The sequence below is a fragment of the Mastomys coucha genome, unplaced genomic scaffold (genome assembly GCF_008632895.1).
Source record: "Mastomys coucha isolate ucsf_1 unplaced genomic scaffold, UCSF_Mcou_1 pScaffold9, whole genome shotgun sequence".
In the NCBI taxonomy this organism is placed as follows: Eukaryota; Metazoa; Chordata; class Mammalia; order Rodentia; family Muridae; genus Mastomys; species Mastomys coucha.
In genome coordinates, this window is record NW_022196915.1 from 65,397,840 (window position 1) to 65,420,044 (window position 22,205).

Genomic DNA, 22,205 nt, shown 5'->3' on the forward strand with positions numbered 1-22,205 from the left:
ATATATTAATTTTGATGCCTTCAAATCAGGCGTAAGCTTTAAAGATTTGAGATTTTCCAGGAGACATCTCAGTGGGGTGTCTGGAGGAACTGTCAAAGACATTCTGGAACCCATTGAGGGGTGGTTGGATGTTCATACCAGTGTCCTGAGAACAATCCAAGCACCAAGAAAAATTAACAGCCAAAGCTAGTGGTTTCAAGTCATCACGAGAAACCCTAGTGGCAATTTGGCAGGGCCGGTGGCCTGCGTGGGAAAGCAACTCACCCTGGATCCGGGGGTTTGACGGCTGCAAAGAGCCCTGTGAGAAATTAGAAGCTAGAGTTACCTCCAAGGGAGGGGCACCCAGTGGCAGAACATCCTAACGCGTATGCCAAGGGGGGGCTGTATTCCGTAATTTCCAGGGAAGGTTGGCCAGACCTTATCTGGAAAGCTGGAAGTCTTCCCCCTGACTGATCCTATTAATTAATATGCCGGTGTCTGTGTGGCTGGTTATGAGCAGTCTGGTAAATGGAAAACATGGAATTGAATGGTGCCTGAGTAGGATACAGCTCACGTGGTAAGAGTTCGTAGTCTAGCGGCGTTTGGCTGTAGGTTTGTTGTGTCCCACGGTGTCTGATGTCTCTAGCAAGAAGTGGTGAGCAGTCGCCAGGTGAGTGGTGCTGGTACCACTCTCCGCGCAGAGCAGCAGCCGCTGGGGTGGACAGTTCCACGTGTAAGAGGTTTAATTGGGGAGTAAAGAGATAGCGGTGCAGGAAGAGAGAGGGGAGAGAGAGAGAGCGAGAAATGGAGGAATTGTCTCATATATAGGGGTTGTGACGTAGTAGGTCCAGGTAAAGGTGAGAGTTGAACCCAATGGATTCTGGGAATATGGTGGCCGTTGCCCTGGCAACAGGTCTGTGGACCCGCCCATATCTGCCGCAGGTTCTGGATGATAACAGGTATACTTTAGACTTAGGTAATTGTTTCTTGGATCTTTGAATTCTTCTATGACCTCAACAAAAATCTAAGAATATAGAGTATTGTGTACATGCAAAAGACTCCTTTGTAGTGCATATCTCTTTCAGTATAAAACTCAATGTAAGGAAACAAACACCATAATCTGTATCCATGGTATCCAATAGTCATGGAGTCTGAGGGGCTCATGGGAACCTACTCTTCTGTATCTAAAGTAACAGAAATTATAGAAGGAATCTCTCTCTAATATTTATATATGTGTTTATAAATTTAGTATAATTTAGTAGGATAGGTTACAATCTGTGGTCCAGCAAATCCAACAATGACTGGCTTTGAATAGAAAGTTCAAGAATCCCATAGTTTCCCAGTCCATGAATCCAACTGGATGCCTCAGTTGGTCTTCAGTGTACACTGGAATCCCAAAGAAGTAGACTCTAATGCTACAGAAGGAAAGCTTTCTAAGCAAGAGCAGGCCGGCAAAGAACAAAAGCTGCTTCCATATTCTTAGATGGACTTCCAGCTGAGGGTGTGTGCCACAGATTACAGGTGGGTTTTTCTAGCTCAAAAGTTTGGCTTAAAGGTATGTCCTCTTGCCCCAAAATCAGAATTAAAGTTATGTTCCTCAAAGATCAGGATTAAATGCAGATCTTCTCACTTCAAATTAACCAAAAATCCTTTATAATTGTGCCTTATATTTGGGTTTTAGTTCATTTCAGATGTAGTCAAGTTGACAACCAAGAATAGCCATTACACTTTTCTTGCTGAACTATTGGGTACTGAAGGATTCTGGGTAATGGGGAGTATCCATTGGCTACACTGGATAATTTCATACCCCTAGTCAAATATATGGTTTCAGTTGAGTTCATTGGTTCACAAAACCAGATAATAAATGACATGAATGAATGACATGAAAGGGACCTATATTGAGGGTGACAATGTGCAGTGGTGGAAAGGAGATACAAGAAGGTCAGGGGATAGTGGGCAGTGGTGGGAAGGAGATACAAGAAGGTCAGGGAACAGGAAAATCAGGGTGTGCTACCTACTTGTATGGATTGGCAAGGAACAGATTCAATTAACAAAGAACTAAAATATCACCAATGCCATTGATACTATTACAAGACTGTTTGATCCATCCCATTCCTCATTCCCAGGTACCTGATTAGCTTGGATAATATTATTTACTTGCTCTTTTGCTTTTTGAGCACTATTTTAGTATATATATATATATACACATATATATACATACATATATATATGTGTGTGTGTGTGTGTGTGTGTGTGTGTGTGTGTATTTCTAAAGAACCCACATGCTAATGGGTTGAGCTTTATCAATACAGTTTATGGTGATTATTTTTCACTCAGTTACATATTGTTAAGGGTCTGACATATTTTTGGAAATAGCCATTAAATGAATTTTATTTAAATTTTTTTTGAATATTTGCTTGTTGTTGGGGCACAGGAAACACCCCACAAACCATGCAGGTACTGATTTCCATCAAACAGGGATAGCTTATTGAACACACACCTTGGGACTGATTGATCTGGGACACAGGTCAGACTTGGGAGCTGAGACAGTGACCCAAAGCCAGAATGCTACCAAGGTTTTTGTTGTTGTTTTGTTGTTGTTGGGTTTTTTGTCTTTTTTAAATTAGATATTTTATTTATTTACATTTCAAATGTTATCTCCTTTCCTAGTTTCCTCTCAGAAAATCCCCTATCTCCTGTCCTGTCCCCCTGCTCACCCATCCACCCACCCATTCATGCTTCCTGGCCCTAGTATTCCCCTACACCAGGGCATAGAGCCTTCACAGGACCAAGGACCTCTCCTCCCATTGATGACTGACAAGGCATCCTTTGCTACATGCAGCTAGAGCCATGGTGTCCCTCCATGTCTACTCTTTGGTTGGTGGTTTAGTCCCTGGAAGCTCAGGGGGAGTCTGGTTAGTTCATATTGTTCTTCCTCCTCTGGGGTTGAAAACTCCTTCAATTCCTTGGGTCCTTTCTCTAGCTCCTCCACTGGGGACCCTGTGTTCAGTCCAATGGTTGGCTGCGAGCCTCCACCTCTGTGTTTGTCAGGCACTGGTAGAGTCTCACAGGAGACAGCTATAACAGGCTCCTGTCAGCAAGCACTTGTTGGGCATCCACAATAGTGTCTGGGTTTGGTGACTGTATATGGGATGGATCCCCAGGTGGGGCAGTCTCTGGATGGTCATCCCTTCAGTCTCTGCTCCACACTTTGTCTCTGTAACTCCTTCCATAGGTATTTTGTTCCACCTTCTAAGAAGGACCAAACTATTCACACTTTGGTCTTCCTTCTTCTTGAGTTTCTGAAATACACAAACATCTGTGCCAGGTTATCCCACCAATCAGGATTTAGGGATAGGGGACTTCTTTAGGAGCATGTCTTTGTGATGCATTTATCCTGTTCCCACTGGTTGGGTTATTCAACTCTGGTAGGCAACTTGCCTAGCACTCATGTCTCAACTTGCCAGCCAGAATATCAGTTACCCAGGGAAGTCTTGGGGACTTAAACTTTACTGTGATTGGTTCTAATGTAAGGCAAGGGTTTGGGGGAGTTTCCAAGACCACCAAAGCATAGAACATAACATAATATACAGTCAGCTCAGACATGAGAAAGTTTCTAGTAACAGCACATAAAGTTTCCTTGTAACAGCATAAGATGGCTGTCCACAGGCATAAGACAATATGGCTACAGTGCTATCAGATAGGCACTAGCTTTCCAGGCCTTAACACCTATATTATAATAAGATACCTGGGGGTGGGCCCCAAGTCATTTCCATTTTATGTACCTCATATACATACAGTTTACAGATAGTTTCAAGTGATTCTTTTAGTGCCTTTGCATTTTGACAATTACTTGTTACTTGGGGTTGGGTGTGGAATTTCCCTCTGTGGTGTGATGTGGGTTCTCAGAAAATTTGACATTTGGGAGCATTCAGACATTTTCATGTTAAGGTTCCTCAACCTTTGTGATAGTTTATTCACTTTTTGTTGTTACACAACTATTGTGTGCATTTTGTCCATTCTCCTGTCTTCTGTGTTGTTTGGAACAATTAAGACTTCTTTTTATCTCTTTCTCCTCCCCTGCCCTCCTTTCCCATCCCCCTCACATTCCTATAAGAAACTTCACACCCATCTCCCAGCAAATAAGCCCAATATACTCATTAGTTCAAACTAGACTTGGGTGGATTTATTGTTTTTGTTTTATCTATGTGAGTAGACATTTGTTTACACCTTCCTAGGAAATGCTCCTGTAACTAATGGTATAGAAGAGTGGACTGGAATTGTAGATTCCTTGGGTGGGGGGGTCTTCCAAGTGTTGGCATTTGAGATTAGAGCAGACTCCAGCTTTTCATGACTGTAACGATCATTAGTTGTCTGGGATCATTTGATCGTTTGGCTATGTCTCCTTTTAGAATAAAATGATTCATCCATAAGAAGTATTTTTGTTCCTTTAAAGACACCTACAGATGATTACCCCAATGTTCTCATAGACTTTGAAATGTTAGATGTATGACCCTTTGATGTCTATTTGATATTTTTCTGTTTTAGCATTGATAGTAATCTTCATATAAAACTGAATTTTGCCAGGTATTTACACTCTGTCTGTCTGTCTGTCTATTTATCTGTCTATCTATCTATCTATCTATTTATCTATCTATCTATCTATCCATCCATCCTATACAAATGCATATTTTCAATATATAGTTTATATTATTTGGGGATTTATATAGTTATATAGTAAAGTTATAATAGTTAAATTTGCATTTCATTATCTTTCTTTTTTCTCAAAGTTTCAGAATCTCCAGCTCAGTCCGTAGTCCAGCATCTGAGATGGATAATGCAGAAGGACCTGTTGGGGCAAGATGTCTTTCTCATAGGACCTCCCGGGCCTCTTCGGCGCTCTGTTGCCATGCAGTACTTGGTGAGCAGTCAGTTCTTGTTAGTTCCTTAGGATCTTAACTTTGATAAAGGATGTAATAAAGTTAATGAAAGTGAAGATTTTATACAAATATCAGATTTAGCTGTATTATTACGTATTGCTGTCATCAGGCAATGCCTCATTCATAAAGGGCTCAACAGATGTTGTTTGGGAAGCCCATGTGCAGCATATTTTTTGTTGTAAGTAGAATGCCTTTCACTTCTGGTAGAAAAGAAAGATAAATGTAGGCAGTCAGTAGTGAGTGCACAGAACCAGCAAGTCTGAGACTGTAAAAGCCAACACGTCTATGCCTCTCCTAGCCCTTACTTTGCCACTCAGTGAACTTTTCCTTATCTTGGTTGGGTTCACAACATAAAAGAATGATGCTTTTTGATGTTTTGAAGTTCTGTGGCTTTTAGAGGGAACTGGAGGAAAAGGGCGGTTTTTAATGTCATAGCTACATACTGCTTTTCCTCCTGTTTAAATAGATTAGAAAACAGATGAACAATGATTGAATAATCTACTTGATCTTTATCTAGCTAGAGAATTTGAGTTAGGCTTGAACGCCCCCCCCCATTTGACCTCTTTGATACGATGTTTCTTTGAATAATACTAGTTCTTAGGCAAATGTTATTAAGTGAATTGAAATATTCTGTTCTCAGTGCCCATCAGGATGTTTACAAGGCCTTTCTGTTATCCTGTATTAATAGGGATTGTGCTCTTAATCCAGGCAGGAATGACCTCTGAAGACAACGTTTTAGAAAGGAGAAAAAACACCCTTGTTAAAAATTTGCTTGTGTTATTTATTATTGAAGAATTGATTTTTATGCTGTTGAAATCTGTTTTATTATATTTTACCTCAGTGGCACATTTAGTTCATTTTTTTATTTTTAAAAACATTTACTTTTTGTGTGTGAGTCACACGTATGTGAATGCTCCAGAAGATGCATCAGATCTGGAGCTGGAGTTTCACAGGTCGTGAAACTTCAGTCCTCTGTAAGAGCAGAGAGTGCTCTTAGCTGCTGAGCCCTCTCTCTGGCCCTCAATTTACTTTAGAATTTCAGAGTGTATGTGAGACAGGCATGACAAAAGTAAAGCCACAGATCAGAAAGAAGCCAAGCTCTCACTGGCCCATAACTTCTGCATCTTTGATTCATGTCCAGAGTCAGTTTGTGAGGTGTAACCTCCCACCACAGCATCAGCCTTCGTGAGTGCACACAGCATCAGCCTTCGTGAGTGCACACAGCATTAGCCTTCGTGCACACAGCATTAGCCTTCGTGCACACAGCATTAGCCTTCGTGAGTGCATACAGCATTAGCCTTCGTGAGTGCACGAGGAAACTGTCTTGTCTAGGAAAGGGGGACCAACTACATGGGGTTCTTTCCCCGACTCATTTCAAAGACTCGCTATCTCATTGAGATTTTGCTTTTGGGCACACTTTGATGTTGTTAGAATTCTGAAATGAGAGGGACTAGGAGATCATAGGGATTTGGTCAAAAAATGCAGTGTAAGTCTATAGGTATGAAGTCACATGACTACTATGACCAAACTTTAAATGGTAAAATAGATCTAAGTAGCCAAACATATATGAAAACTCAGTGCTGCCCCGCCATTTAAATGCACTTGTAGAGACTCAGTGCTCCCCCGCCATTTAAATGCACTTGTAGAGACTCAGTGCTGCCCCGCCACCTTGCACACTCTGCAGTGAACACTGTTGTCACTGGATATAAGAACCTAAAGTTGGTAATGTCCTGGGTATATACTGTCTTGGGGGTAAGCTTGCTGAAACAAATAAAAACAAAATAGAGACATTTAATACTTGCTGTGATTTTTAACTCACATTAAAGGAGATTGTAGATTGTTTAAGACAGTTCTGTCTGCTGCCTTCTCCTGGTGCTGTGTGAGCTTGCTCGCTTCTTTCATGAAGTAGTACCTGAGGAGGCTGGTACTTGGCTGAGGAAGGAAGTTGTCAAGACGGAGGAGAGTGACAGCACTGTCCTCAGAGTGCAGTTCAAAACTGTGATGCTCTTTAGTAACAAGGGGTGCCAAGCATGGTTGTGCACACCTTCTATTCCAGCACCCAGAAGAAAGGCAGGAGGATTTTTGAGTTTGAGGCTAGCCTGGTGTACAGTGTGAGTTCCAGGACAGCAAATGCTACAAAGAGAAACCCTGTTTTGAAAAACCAAAAACCATGGTACTGGAGAGATAGCTCAGTGGATTAGAGCATTGACTGCTGTTCCAGAGGATCTGGTTTCAACTCACAGCACCCACATGGTAGCTCAGCTGTCTGTTACTCCAGCTCTAGGGGATCCAACACACATGCAGACAAAACACCAATACATGTAATATAAAAATAAATAAATCATAAAAAAAGAAAAACCAAAATCCAAAAATAAAAAAGGGCCATACAGTTTTGGCAGTCATTGCACATGAAAGGGTTTTCAGAGACGGAGGTTACATTCAGCCAATCAAAAAAGCAGACAGGACATTTGTTATCAGTGATGTATTCTGAAATCAAGAAGTAGGCATCTGTTAAAGGAGAAAATTACTTTACTCAAGTATTGGCTTTCACAGTCAGACAATTCACTTATATTTAGGAAAACATTTGATATTATCACATCTTTATGACTATGTATCTTATCTATTTAAAATGTTGGCCTCTTTTTCATTATACTCCAAACTATGGCAATCTGGAACAAAGAAATTTGAAAGAGCTGAATGAAAATAAAGTACTGTTCATCCGTGGAGGACAGGGTTAAGTTGCAAGGACACACGCTCTCCTGTGTGAAAACCTTCTTCAACAATGACATGCTTTGTGGCCTTTCTCCTTAAGTAAAGTGATTCTTAGGACTAGGAAAGGCTATTAGACCCTTAGGTGCTTGAGAATGTCCCTGTTCTTAGTTCACTGTTGTAAAAGCCACGGTGATGTACTTGCCTGTGAGGTCAGAGCAGGATGCTTTATGTTGTGAGACGGGATGGATTTGGGATGACCCCTGTTTCCTCACATCACAGAATAGGTGTTTTTCTTCTGTCCCCTTTTGGCTTCCTCTTCCTCCTCTTCCTCTAGCTCCTTTCATCTCCTTCAGCTGTTTTTTTCTTCTTCCTTGTTTCACACTTGGTGAAATATCCAACAATGATACAGTTTTCAATTGCTAAGCCTTGGTTAATTGAGTAAATGAATTAAACTCATACTTTTTAAAAAAGGTAAATATTCCTTACAAAACTTTGTTATGACTTTTTGAAAATTTGCCCAATAACTATTCATGATATTTGAAAAAAAGTTTAGCAGGATAAATTAAAGTTTGAAGAATTAAATTTTGATTCTTATTACTTAAGTAGTAAGATGGAGTTTAGTAAAAATGGAGCTCTAAGGATGTGTGTGTACATGTGTGGAGGCACAATGTGTGTGCTTGTATATGTGCATGTGTGTATGCATGTATATGTATGTTTGTGGTTTTGCTTGTGTGCATGCATTTTGTGTGTGTGCATGTTTATGTGTGTTTTGTTTTTGTTTTGAGGGGGAAGCTTTGAGACAGTGTCTCCTTTGTATCCCTGGCTGGCCTGGAACTTGCTATATAGACCAGGCTGGCCTTGAATTCACAAAGATCACCTCCTTCTGCCTTCCAAGAGCTGAGATGAGAAGTTCCTGGCATGTGTATGTTTTAGTATCCAGTTTATGAGTTTTTCTCAAAGACTGAAAATATTTTGAATCCATAATTAACAGTTGCAGTGCTCTTCTCTAGGCAGTGGCTTTGTTGAACATGTTGTTCTAAATTGTAGGCTGGTAGTTTGATTTTAGCTCTGGAATAACCTAGCTCTGTGTTCTACAGGAGCTGACCAAACGAGAGGTGGAATACATCGCCCTGTCAAGGGACACCACCGAAACTGACCTCAAGCAGCGCCGGGAGATCCGAGCTGGCACAGCTTTTTACATTGACCAGGCAAGCTCTTACCCTCCCGCCCATGACTGTACTCCAGGGCTATGTGAAATTGACTTTTAAAATGGAAAGAGAGTGAACATGTGTCAGTGACAGACAGATGTGATTTAGGGCTTGGTGCTGCCTTCTTGGAAGTGTCTTGCTAGCTCTGAAGACTCGGATGAGGTGACCGGTACTCACGAGGCAGCGGAAGATAGGGTCCCTTACCTTCCACTTGCTGCTTATGACTTACTTACATAAATCTCATAAAGAAGAAGTATTACAGCTGCTTTTAATACAGGAGCTTCCCTAGAATGTTGACATGAGTATTTTCAATCTAAAGGTGAATTAGGAAAATGTGGGTTAAAACACATGAACTGAAATACTTTCAGGTATTATAGCTTTTTGGGGGGTGGGTGAGTGGGGTGGGGAAATGACTTAGATGCTGATAATCAACTAAAATAGTGTTTTATAATATTATGAGAGACTGCATTATTTCTGTCTTAAAAATATTGTATAAACTATTAAATGTTGTTCTTTCAAATGCCTCATAGTATATGGGATGCAGACTAAAATTATCAAGTTATACAGAAAATATTTGTTGTAACCATTGAGTTCATGGGGCTATCTTTGACTCTTTAATTAATAAGTACTGCAAGTTAAGACATAAACTATTTAACTCTAAAGATTCACTGATCTTCATAGTTAGTGAAGAAGGAGAGATGAGTGAAGAGCTGAGCTGCTGGAGGCCTCACAAGCTGATGGGGTCCAAACACTGTCTCTCACAAGACAACAAACAACAGACAAAACACCAGCAGATATCTGCATTTAGCTGTTACATTTCCAGCATTGCTTTCTCTGAGGTGTGTGAGGGGTCTCTGCAAACTTCAGGGGCAGCAGAGAGACAAGCTGTGGGGGGCAGTAGGCAGCATTTGTTCAAACTTGGGAAGTCTGACTGTGTTTCTTTCGGTGTATTTAAACAGCATAATATGGTGACAACTATTCCTGTATAAACTAGCTCAATCCTGCATGCACACAAAGTGTACCTAAATCCCTGAGGAACAGAGTGACCAGAACACATTTCAGACATGACAACATTGAAACTCTTTGTAAAGTATATGTGACACCTTCCATACGGATAGGCTCTACAGATTGACCAAGAAAAACAAATTTACAGGAAGGGTCTGGAAGGGGAGTCAGGCTCTGGAACGTCTCCAGCCACACAGATTCTGCCAAAGTCAGCCGGCTAGAATGCACATTTGCTCCAGCCTTCTGGGCAGACAGCAGACTTTGAATTCCTTCTCTTGAAGAAACAATTCTATGTGCTTAATGTTCTAAATTCCCCTAGCTCCTGTCTGTGAGCAGGAAGCCCTTCATGCCCCCTACACAAATGTATTCATAACGAACTGCCTTCAGTGATATTAGTTGCAGTATTTTCAAAATCAGAAAACTAATTGAAAACAGTAATGATACATATTGAAGAGGCTAATGAAATCATCGTTAATATAATATCTGTAGCCATTGAAAAGAATGAAATAATTTGCTTCCTGAAAGAGTCGTTGCCTAGTAGGTATGAAAGCCTGGGTTCAAGTCCATAGTGCACAGTGCACACTTGTACATATATAACCCAGGGTGGGGCATTATTTTTTACTAGTAAGAAGTCCAGAGCATGAGTGGGAAGAAGTGGTCAGACAGTATGTGGTCTCATTTGTGAAGAAATGCATCTTTGCTTTTGTGCACGTTCAATTCTTCCGGAAGGCTACACAAGAAACAGTTGTGGATGTGAGATTAGAAATCTAGAGTGAGCCGGGCGGTGGTGGTGCACGCCTTTAATCCCAGCACTTGGGAGGCAGAGGCAGGCGGGATTTCTGAGTTTGAGGCCAGCCTGATCTACAGAGTGAGTTCCAGGACAGCCAAGGCGACACAGAGAAACCCTGTCTCGAAAAACAAACAAACAAACAAAAAAAAAAAAAGAAAAGAAAAGAAAAGAAAAGAAATCTAGAGTGAGATAAAGATTTGTTTTTGTGTCTCGTGATCAAAATACCCAGCAACCATAGCCTAAGGGAGGAGGGGCTTATGTTGCTTCATGGTTTCTGAAGGTTTTCAGCCAGTCTGGCAGGGAAATCATAGCAGAGACTCTCAGTCCTTGTGGTGCGAGTGGCTGCCAGAGACTGTTCACGTGGAGATAGACCAGGAAACTGAGAGACAGTGGGCTGTAACAGAACCTTCAAAGGCCTGCCTGTTGTGGCTCAGTTCCATGGGCCGGGCCCGACTCCTTTTCCCCCTCATGGATGATGCCCACAAGTGTATTTTAAAGCAGTCTCCTCTGAGAACTGCATGTGCCCCACACGTTATGTACGAATGCCAGTGGGTGACGGCCATGGCTTGTGATTCCTGCTTGACTTTCCAGTGTCACAGTAGGTTTTAGTGTTTGTGTAATGTTAAAATGTCTTAATACGTTGGCTGTTCGGAAATGGAATTATTTTAGGAAACTAAATTTACTGATGAGCTGAAGATTTTTTGTTTGTAAATTTTAATTATCTTTTAAAAATTGTTTTGGGACTGTAGAGAGATGGCTTAGAGGTTAAGCACACTTGCTGTTCTTGCAGATGTTCAATTCTGAGCCCCCACACAGCAGCTCACAACTGTCTCTAACTCCTGTCCCAGGAGATCTGACACCCTCTTCTGGCCTCTGAAGGCTTGAGGCATGCATGAAGTCCACAGTCATTCTAGCAGATAAAATACCCAGACACATAAGATAAAATGCAAAACAAACAATTGTTTTATTGTTGCATATCTATTAGAAGAAATTTATTTCTTTTTAAATTTAATTTTATTTTATGTGCATGGGTGTTTGTTCTGTTTGTGCGTATTTCTGTGCACCACATGTATATAGTGTCCACTAAGGCTAAAAGAAGGTATCAGATCCCCTGAGGCTGGAGTTTCAGACAGTTGTGAGCTGCCATGTCGCTACTCGGAACCAAACACTGGTACTTTAGAACAGGAGCCTCTGTTCCTAACCATTGAGCCATCTCTCCAGCCTAAAGATTTATTGCTTGTGGCATAAATGTAAATTACTTTCATGAAACTTTCTGCCATTCTAAAATACGTGTTTTCAGACATATTGCTGCAGTGTATAAAATGTTTGAAGAACCATGTAGATGTATGGTGTATTTTATACTTCCTATTTCTCGATGAGCCTTGTTCATGATACACATCAGTTCTTAGCTTTCAGTAGCACGTCGACACTATCAAAGCCTGTGACTGAATATTGGCAATATTGATCTTTTCTCTCTCAATTGCCTCAGACTCTTTTGAAGTTTAAGCTAATTTATATTTATTTTTCGGTAGTTAACAGATTGTTGATTAAAGGCATGAAGTAACTTCATAATAAGATAAATAAAATCCAAACCCTGTAACCCAGCCTAATATAGCATCAGCATGTGAACTTACCATGGCCTCCACATGTATTTTCTTTTTTTTTTCTTTCTATTAGAATATATCTATCTTATTCATCTCTGGCACTCAACACTGGAACATACATGGCACTTTTGCCTTTAAATTATCAACCTTGGTAAAATTTTAAGTAAATTGAAAAGAAAAAGGCATGACTAAGAACAGTTGGCTTTTCTGTGGATAAGTGACTGATCCTTAAGAAAAGACTTGTCTGTGTGTGTGTGTGTGTGTGTGTGTGTGTGTGTGTCCGTGCATGCGTGAGCACACGCATGTGATGCCCACAAAGGAGAAGAGGCTGTCAGGTCTCCTGGATCTGGAGTTAGTGTGGCTGTGAGTGTAGGTCCTGGGAACTGAGTCCAGGGACTCTGGAACTGCAGCAAGCTCTCTTATCTGCTGGGCTGTCTGTCTCTCTATCCAAATATCGACTTTTTAGACATCTGTTTTGAATTACCACAGTTATAATTAATTTCCATTTGGATTCTAGGTAGACAAAATTTCCCATTGATTGCCACCTAATCACATTTTTGAGACCCTAAGTCCTTTAAGAAATTCCCTTAATTTCTTTAATACTTTTAACTATTGAATTTGATTCCAGACTGTAAAGATAGTAGCTTTAATCACCACCAAGTACCATCTGTTACCTAGATAGATCAACACATGAAACAGTGCCTGTAGCTATACATGGGTAATGGGAGAATATTTATGGTTTTCAGTGTAGTTAACATATTACTGGTGTCCATGCTATTACTAAGAATTTTAAACTACTTGTTATGTGCTTTACAAAGACCAACATTTTGAATCTTTTTACAGTTTTATGTATTTATGTATCTATGTGCTTATGTATTTATCATTTATAATGAATAACTTTGACCAAAATGGAATACCATATATTAAGTTTACAGGATTCCTTTTTATACATGGTATCTTTTAAAATTAGAAGACATTAGGTATTTTTTAAAAATATGCTTTTTAAATGTCTGTACTATAGTTCACCAAATAGTAATGCTGTTATATAATGTTGCCATTTTGTACCCTCTCATGTTGCCAGCCAGTGTTTGTTGTGCCTTTTCATTATTACAAATAACGTTTGTTGACTATTGTTGTACTTGAATCTTGTTATGATTGGATGAGGTTTTCAGATGTGAATCCTTAGAAGTATGAATCTTCATGGCAGAGTGAGACTTTCCTAAGAGCCTGGCTCTTCACCGTCAATTTGCCTTCTTGGAAGTATGCCCTCTCATGCTCTATAGGGCACCTCATTGCCTCATGTGGTCATAGCTTTACGGAGTCTCATCAGCGCTGAGTGTCTCTGTATACTTTGCCAAACTGATAGGCTTTGATTTGCACTTTCAATTTTCATGGGAGGTCTAATTTTTAGAATGCATTGGCTGTCATTTCTCTAAGCTCCCAGTCAATGGAAAAGGAGTGTGATGCTAAGGAAGTCAGAGCTTCCCAAGAAATGCCAGATTCTGCTCACACACTTGCTACTTCTGTGGCAGTCAGAGCTCCAAGGTCTTGGCTCCTTCTCATGTTGCTTCCATACTGAGACCAGCTCCTTCCTATCTGAACTGAATATGAACTGTTTGATAGGTTTGTGAATTAAGTTTAAAAATATCAAGGGAAATGATGATGAGGTATTTCTTGTGCTAGGTGCTTTATATCAGTGCTCTTTAATCTTAAAGTTCCCTTTCCTTAGTGGGGACCCTACTTACCTGTCTTGCAGATGGGACAATAAGCTCCCATGGCTAGGATTCATATAATAGACTAATAAGAGAGGGGGAATTTGATTTTGTTGCTTCTCCCAAAAGTAATGATGCTGATCATGGTGACCACATCGACAACTGTAGTGATCACATGCTATTGTTCGTGATTGTAGCAACAACTAATTTTTTTTACAAGAGAAATTAAGCTTGTATTTAATTTATGTTAATAACTGAATGCCAGCACCATGTAATTAAGTATTCACAGTATATTTGGGTCAGATAGTATAATCCAGGCAAAATGAAATGTACTTTGTATTTATAAAAATAGGTCATTTAGCTTGCTTGATTGGGTCATAGTTCTAATGAGGCCATGTCTATAGGTTTCATGCATGTGTACACTAATACTGTATTTCAGAGTCTTCCTGTTACAAACGAGCCCTGACCTTGACCTTTTTTTTTTTTTTTGACAAAAGGAGAACTTTGTTTAGTAAGCAGATATTAACGTTAGGTATAACAGGCTTGTTCTAGACCCTGAAATAGACCCATGAATTGTATAGAAATGAAAACAAACAAAATTCTCACAGTGAGACTTATACTGGCATTTTGAAACACAGGACACTATTATCTGCTGTCATCCTGCTGTGGACACACACCTGAACGGAGCTCCTCTCAAATATAACCCAGTACCCGCTTCTCATCCCCTTCGTGACTAGGGGAGGGTCAGGAAGAAAGGAGAGGCACGTAAGAGAATTAAGAGAAGATGCAGACCAGATTCATCCTTTGCACATAATTAATCCACTTTTGATATACCATCAACCAGTTCATAGTAAATAGCCTTGATTACCTGATTACCTTTTAAAGACCCTATTTCTAAATACTGTTGCATTACGGACCAAGTATCGAACTCATGATCTTTGAGGGACACATTCACATAAAATCAACTTATCCCATTTTGATATTTATTTTGTTTAGAGGAGAAAGGGTTTCCTATTCTGACATCTTAAAGTAAAGATTTGGGGCTGAAGGAGATGGTTGAGTTCAGTAACATGCCTACTGCACAGCACGAGGTCCTGAGTTTGGATTTCTAGCAACCACATAAGTGTCAGGCAGGGTCACAAATCTCTAACCCAGAAGGTAGGGTAGGGAGCGGGGTGAGGGACAGGTCAGGTATAGTTCAATTTCTTGAACTTGCTGGCTGTCTGGTCTAGCAGAATTTGTGAGCTTAAGGCTCAGTAGGACCCTATCTCAAAAAACTAAAATGGTAAACCACTGAAGAAGACACTCAGCGTTGACCTTGGGGCTCTGCACTCAGGTGCAGACATGCACAAACAGGTGTACACACACACACATATACTCACGGAGTAAGGAACTTAAAATCTACGTTTTTCATTGTCCCCCCTCCTCCAGTACATTTACATACTGCAGGGTTTTTTGGGTAAATGTGAAGCTTTTATTTCACATTTCATTAATTTATTTTCATTAATAATGACTGTTTTAGCAATGATTTACTTTTTCATTCTAGTACTGCTTTTTAAATTATTATGTTCTGGATATCCCTAGAGAATATTCTCATTTAGTAAATGAGGCCACAGATATCTAGATTAATTACTTGCCGCAGGTATTATCAAATTGGAATCAAATCTAGAACAAACTTAGTTTTTTATTTCGGGTCATAAACCTGCTTTTACTTTGGACTCCTTTATGTCCATGTGTTGGCTTATTAAAGCTGAGGGATGAGATGGCTGGGTCAGCAGGGGCTTGATGTATTTTTTCCTGATTTTTATTTGAAAGAATTAGGTCAGCAAGGTTCTGTTCCTTGATAGACAAGAAAGACTCTTTAAGTTGCTCTAATTTCTCCTCTGAGGGAATACCATAGCTAGTCATGCCTCCTAAAAAAAAAAAAAAAAAATGTATGTGCACTGTTCTTTTATAGGTTTTAAGATTTCAAGAGGAACTTTGCTATGTTTACCAGTCTACATAGAAAAGCTGCAGAGTAGCTCGAGTCATTTTCTCAAGCTCATACTTAACCTTGTTCTGTTCTCACAGCAACTGTAGGTGTAGATAGGTGTGTCCTTCATATATCCCCAGGCTTATAGAACAGTTTCTTAACTAAGTAGTTGTGTTGGTACTGCATAAATGGGAGTGGCCTGCTGCGAGCCAGCTTTATAACAGCCATGGAGGGTAGGCTCTCCTCTGAGGACCACCGGAGCCTGCTAGGGAGATGCAGTGTGCATGAGAGAACAGGGAAGGCCGGCGTGACTCCTTCTCTCATGAGCAGACATGAGACAAAGGGGACATGACTGAGTGAGGGCCACATGCTGGCCCTGTGGTAAGCATGTCACTTGTAGCAGTTTTTTCTCTCCAGTTAAGTTGAAGCTTATATGTGGCCCGAAACATCATTGATACGTTAGAGTACTTACTTATTTTATTTATTCTCTGTTAATGTAATCAGATTAGAGTCACAAAGTCCGAAAGTGCTGATTAAAGCATTTAAGTAATTTCATGGGTGCATACAGAGTCAGGAAGTGGTTTGGAACTAAGGCAGTCTCTGGTCATTGCTCTTTAAGTCAAGGGCTTCAGATTCCCTTCCCACAGAGCATCTGCCTAAGACCTTTTCATGTGAGCCAATATTCTTGTCTACCACAGTGAAAAGTTTTGATGTGGGTCACAACTGATGAGGCTCACAGACTTGACCTATCTGGGGAGCCAAGGACAGAAAGGACAGAAACACAGATATTAGTACAGAAAAATTGGAATTGGGTAGGTTGTACTCACTCCAATGGAACTAGCACCAACTACTAAATAGCCCTGAACCTCAGGGTCTTAGTTAGGGTTTTACTGCTGTGAACAGACACCATGACCAAGGCAACTCTTATAAGGACAACATTTAATTGGGGCTGGTTTACAGGTTTAGAGGTTCAGTCCAGTATCATCAAGGTGGGAGCATGGCAGTGTTCAGGCAGGCATGGTGCAGGTAGAGCTGAGATTTCTACATCTTCATCTGAAAGCTGTTAGCAGAATACTGATTTCCAGGCAGCTAGGATGAGGGTCTTAAAGCCCACACCCATGGTGCCACACCTATTCCAACAGGGCCACACCTTCTAATAGTGCCACCCCCTGGGCTGAGCATATACAAACTCAATGTGTTTATTCTGTACATCACAGGGGATGGGATTATTGAGTCTCTGCAGGCAGCAGGCTCTGGTTGCAGACACCCACTAGGAGGGAGCTATAGCTGCTGGGTTTTACACAGATTGGTCAATCAGTCATAAACATTTGTACTTGCACACACTGTCAACATTTGTACTTGGACCTGAGAAAGGACCGCCCTTCTGAGCTTGGGGTGGAGCAGGCTTTGCCAGGCTTTTTTGGGTCCTTGATGGCCGTGCCTATGTCAACAGTTCACATTTACTCAGGGCTTCCTTGGCTCCCCACAAATATGCATATAGATGGGAATGGGATGCTTCTGGGTTACAGCCATATTACCAAAGGGCATATGAGAAATTAAAATCTTTCATGATACTTGTCATTATTTTCCTTTTCTTCCCCTTACAGAATTTATCATTTTTATAATCAAGTTTATAATTGTGCAGGTTCGTTTTTGTCACAAACTAGGGTTCCTCTACCAGGTCACCCAGCGGGCAGGTCTGTGAGGCATTTTCTTGATTGCCAAGTCATGTAAGAGAGCCTACCCACCATGGGCAGTACCATCCCTGAACGCTTGAGTCTGGGTGGTATAAGAATGGCAGCTGAGCATGCGAGAAGGAGAAGCAAGCCAGTCAGCAGCATTCCTCTATGGTTTCTGCTCTAGTTCCTGACTCCTGGCTTCTGTTTCAAGTTCCTGCTGGGGCTTCTGATGTTGGACTGTAAACTCTGAGCACAACCCCCCCCCCCCCGGGTTGATTTTTCATCTTGGTGTTTAATCACACCAACAGAAAGCAAGGTAGATTAGTAACTTTCTTTTCATATCCACATGCTTGGATTCAACTGTGATGTGAAACTTCCAATTCATTGCCACTTAGTGCATAAGATTAGTAAATACCAATGTCAAATTAGAAAAAAAGTTACTGTTTTTCATATTCTTAGTTGAGCTATGGATCTTATAGAGAGCTTACAGATGGCTTGCTCCAACACCAAGCAACAACCTCCTTAGGTTTTGTTTCAGTCATTAATTACTTTCTTTTCTCTATTTATCCACAATTTCTTCCTCCTCCTTTCAATACACCCATGTTTTGAATCACTCAACAAATGACTGCCTCGACCCACGTGGTACCCAGCTGGGTTTCTGCAGCAGGACTCATCCTCTTTGTGGCCAGTAATTCTGGAGACTGTTGCTCAGCTTTGGCTTGCCTTTTGTTTCCCCCTGTTTGAAATGATGTAGTCTTGTTGTTAATATATAGAAGTGATGATGTGTCACCCTAGCACAGTGTCAGAAGCCTGCTGTATGAGCCTGGCAGAGCTCATTGCTGGCCACATTGGTTTTGACCATGATTCTGGCCTGCCACACTTACTGCTGTGATGTCTTCCGAATGGGGAATCTCTCCTCTGTTCTTTAGTAGCAGTATTCCTAATTTGAAGAGATGCCGTGTGGGTGAGGGTTCTCATGTGACCACAGCGGTGCTGTCTTTTCTCATCCACCAGTTTCTTCGTTTCTCGTTTCTACACATCCATTAGAGTAGAGGAAAGAATCTTTGTGTCCTTGGCTTCTGTTTCTGATCTCTGTGTCCATTCTCTGGATTGTGTGTGTAGTGGCCACAGTGCCTGTGAGGTGAATGAAGGCAGAGCTGCATGTTCCCTCAGCCTTGCGCTGTCAGATGTTGTTTTTGCTACCCATAGTTGGCAAGCTATGAAGTTTTGGTCTGTGTATATTTAAGTTTTTCTCAGCAAATAGGAATTTTTATCTCTATGAAGCTTCTAAAAATCAAATATGATATTTTGTCTTATATTAAAGGTTGATAAAATTTAACAAAAGAATTTTGCTACTAGTGGTGATATTTAATTTACTTTTTTATCAAGAGCTATGTGTTCTTGAAAAGACAGGTTTCTTATAAAAGAAAGCTTAATTGAAACCACAGCTGAGGTGGGGGTTTTTGTTGTTTTGTTTTATTTTTTATTTATTTATTTAATGTATATGACGAGTACACTGTAGCTGTCTTCAGACACACCAGAGGAGGGCATCAGATCCCATTATAGATGGTAGTGAGCCACCATGTGGTTCCTGGGAATTGAATTCAGGACCTCTGGAAGAGCAGTCAGTGCTCTTAACTGCTGAGCCATCTCTCCAGCCCCTGTGGTGTTTTTGTTTTTGTTTTTTCTGTTTTTCATAATTTTTTTTTTTATATTAGATATTTTCTTTATTTACATGTCATATGATTTCTCCTTTCCTAGTTTCCCCTCCAAAAAACAAACAAACAAACAAACAAACAAAAACAACAAGAACAAACCCCTGTTGCCTCCCCATGCCTGCCACCCCACCCTCTCCCACTTATTGGCCCTGGCATTCCCCTACACTGGGGCACAGAATCTCCACAGGGCCACGGTCCTCTCCTCCCATTGAATCAGTCTCACCATGTATAGTTCTTGGTTGGTGGCTGAGTCCCTGGGAGCTCTGAGGGTACTAGTTAGTTCATATTGTTGTTTGTCCTAAGGGGCTGCAAACCCCTCAGCTCCTTGGGTCCTTTCTCTAACTCCTTCACTGGGGACCCTGTGCTCAGTTCAATGGATGGCTGTGAGCCTGAGGTGGGTTTTTATACGAAAGTATCCCAAATCCTTCTGTGCCAGTCTGTTGCTTGAGTTTTGATATTGCAGAAACTATGCTTCCAGTTTTGTTTTTTGCACACTTAGAAGAGCCAAGATTCCCCTATACCTCATTCCTTTGGGGGCCTTCAAGTCACCTTGATTCATTCATAAATAAATAAATGCCATGGCATAATGGTCAGTTTTATAGAAGAAAATCAAAATATTTGCAATAATGATAGATTTGAAGAATTATTTGTGAGCTGATCTTGTTCTTTTTGTTTGTTTGTTTGGTTGGTTGGTTTTTGGTTTTTTCGAGAGAGGGTTTCTCTGGTTTTTTTTCTGATCTTGTTCTTAAAGTAGGATAGTTATCTTTAGTCTATCATTAGATCCTAATCTTATTTTATTACAGTAGTTCATAGATACCTGAAGTAAATCAACCCTTTGCTATACAGTGTAAAATTTAACAATTTATTGAAAGGAAATCCTGATTTAGAAATTCCTGTTTTTTCCTTTGATATTTGGAAAGTGAATGCTGTAGTACTCCACAAGCTTCTCTGGTTATTGCATGGGCATGTGGGTGGAGTAGATGCAGTTAGTTCTTTTTTCCATTAATCACTAAAGAGAAATTTAAATTTAAGTTAAAAAGTTCATTTTAAGTAAAGATTGAGAGGGAGAAATCACACCAAGTTCACTGTCACTCAAGGGCTACCTACCCGTGCTGCAACTGATAGCAGAAGATGTGGCAAATGCCGTATTTGCAACTATACTATACTATATTATACTATACTATACCATACCATACCATACCATACCATATTACACAAGTATGCTTCTATAGTGAACTAAGCAGCTTGGACTCTTAGGGAGGAGATCTGAGGGATAAAGAAGGCTGGACTAGGGAGGGGCAGAAAGGGGTGAGTTCAGAAATACTCCGCCCTTGTAGTTTTGCAGTAAAGAGACCCAGGCTGGTCTTCCCCTGCCTTCCTTTTTCCTTAGGTTCCTCTGTTCTTGGATGTCAGGCCAGTTACCATGCTGGATAAGTTCAAGTTGAATTAAGGACTATCAGAATATGAAAATAAAGCAAATCTAGTTGATGAGAGACAATTTTAGGACCCTGTCATAAAGGAAGGGTATAAGACATGCTGGTTAGTTTTTGTCAACACAACAAGAGTTTGATCATTCCATTGCTGCAGTTACCTGGGAAGAGGCAACCCCATTGAGGAATTGCATCCATCAGATTGGCAAGTCTGTGGACATTTTCTTGGTTAGTGATTGATGTGGGAGCGCCCAGCCCACTGTAGGTGGTTGAGTTATATAAGAAAGGCTTCTGCTTTGGGTTCCTGCCTGACTATCTACCTTGTATTTCCTTGTTGGTTGTTACCTGGGAGTTGTAAGGCGAGACAAACCTTTCTCTCTCTCAGTTGCTTCTGGTCATGGTATTTATCACAGCATGAAAAGCAATCTAGGATAGAAATGAAGCAGATTTGGGAGAAGTGAGGTGTGCTCAGTGTTGTAGGGATGCCTGGGGTGCTGTGGGGTCTGATTGCAGACATCTGTGCAGTGCACCCATGTGGACCTGAAGCTTGGGAGAGCTGGAGTTTGGAACTAGACTAGCATAGAAGAGATACTTGGAGCCCAGGGGTGAAGATTACTTGGGAGCAACATGAACAGTAGTGAGTAGAAGCCATGGGTGATGAAAATAAGTCTGGACCTACCTTTAATGAACTTACAGTAAAGGAGAGCCTGTTGTTCTACTCCAGTGCCCTGGAGCCAGAGATGACACAAGGAGTGGCGAGATATATTTAGCAGCATTAATTCTGTCTGTGTTGCATGCAGAGAAATGTGAATTAGATTTTCCTTTAAAGGTGATTTTCAGGGACTTTGAATGTAAACATTTGTGCTCAGGATCTGTAAGTTAAAGGAGAAGTTAACCATTTTCTGGGCCATTATCATTTCCTTCCTGTTTCCCTCCATTACTAATTTTCTTAAATCCACGGGGCTACAGTTCTTACTTATCAGTTCTGTCAGCCAAATATGTAATGTCAACATTGAACATTACAGGGAAATAGAACTTGTTTTATTTTATTTTTTTAAAGATGTATTTATTTATTATATCTATGTATTCTGTAGCTGTCTTCAGACACTCCAGAAGAGGGCATCAGATCTTGTTACAGATGGATGTGAGCCACCATGTGGTTGCTGGGATTTGAATTCAGGACCTTTGGTAGAGCATTCAGTGCTCTTAACCGCTGAGCCATCTCTCCAGCCCACAGAACTTGTTTTAATGACACATTAACCAACACTGTGGACTTTAAGCTTCCCTACCCAGATTTTTGGTTTTCACAAGACTTATGGAACAGAAGCCCAGCCATTACCTTCATTTCTCTTCTCCAATTAAGGAATTTGTTCCCTTGTTTAATTACGTTACCCATTCATAGATAACTGTTAGTTTTCTATTTCATTGGCTATGTAATCTAAAATGTAATGTTTCA

At 40.6% G+C, this 22,205-nt stretch overlaps 1 protein-coding gene across 1 annotated transcript in view; it reads left to right on the plus strand.

Annotated features, from left to right (window-relative positions):
- Nucleotides 1-22,205, plus strand: part of Vwa8 (von Willebrand factor A domain containing 8) — a 349,402-nt gene that overhangs the window by 55,914 nt on the left and 271,283 nt on the right. Inside the window, exons 3-4 of the mRNA XM_031362757.1 lie at nucleotides 4,770-4,900; nucleotides 8,729-8,839. Of these exons, the coding sequence (XP_031218617.1) occupies nucleotides 4,770-4,900; nucleotides 8,729-8,839 (242 nt within the window). The remainder of the gene's footprint in view (nucleotides 1-4,769; nucleotides 4,901-8,728; nucleotides 8,840-22,205) is intronic.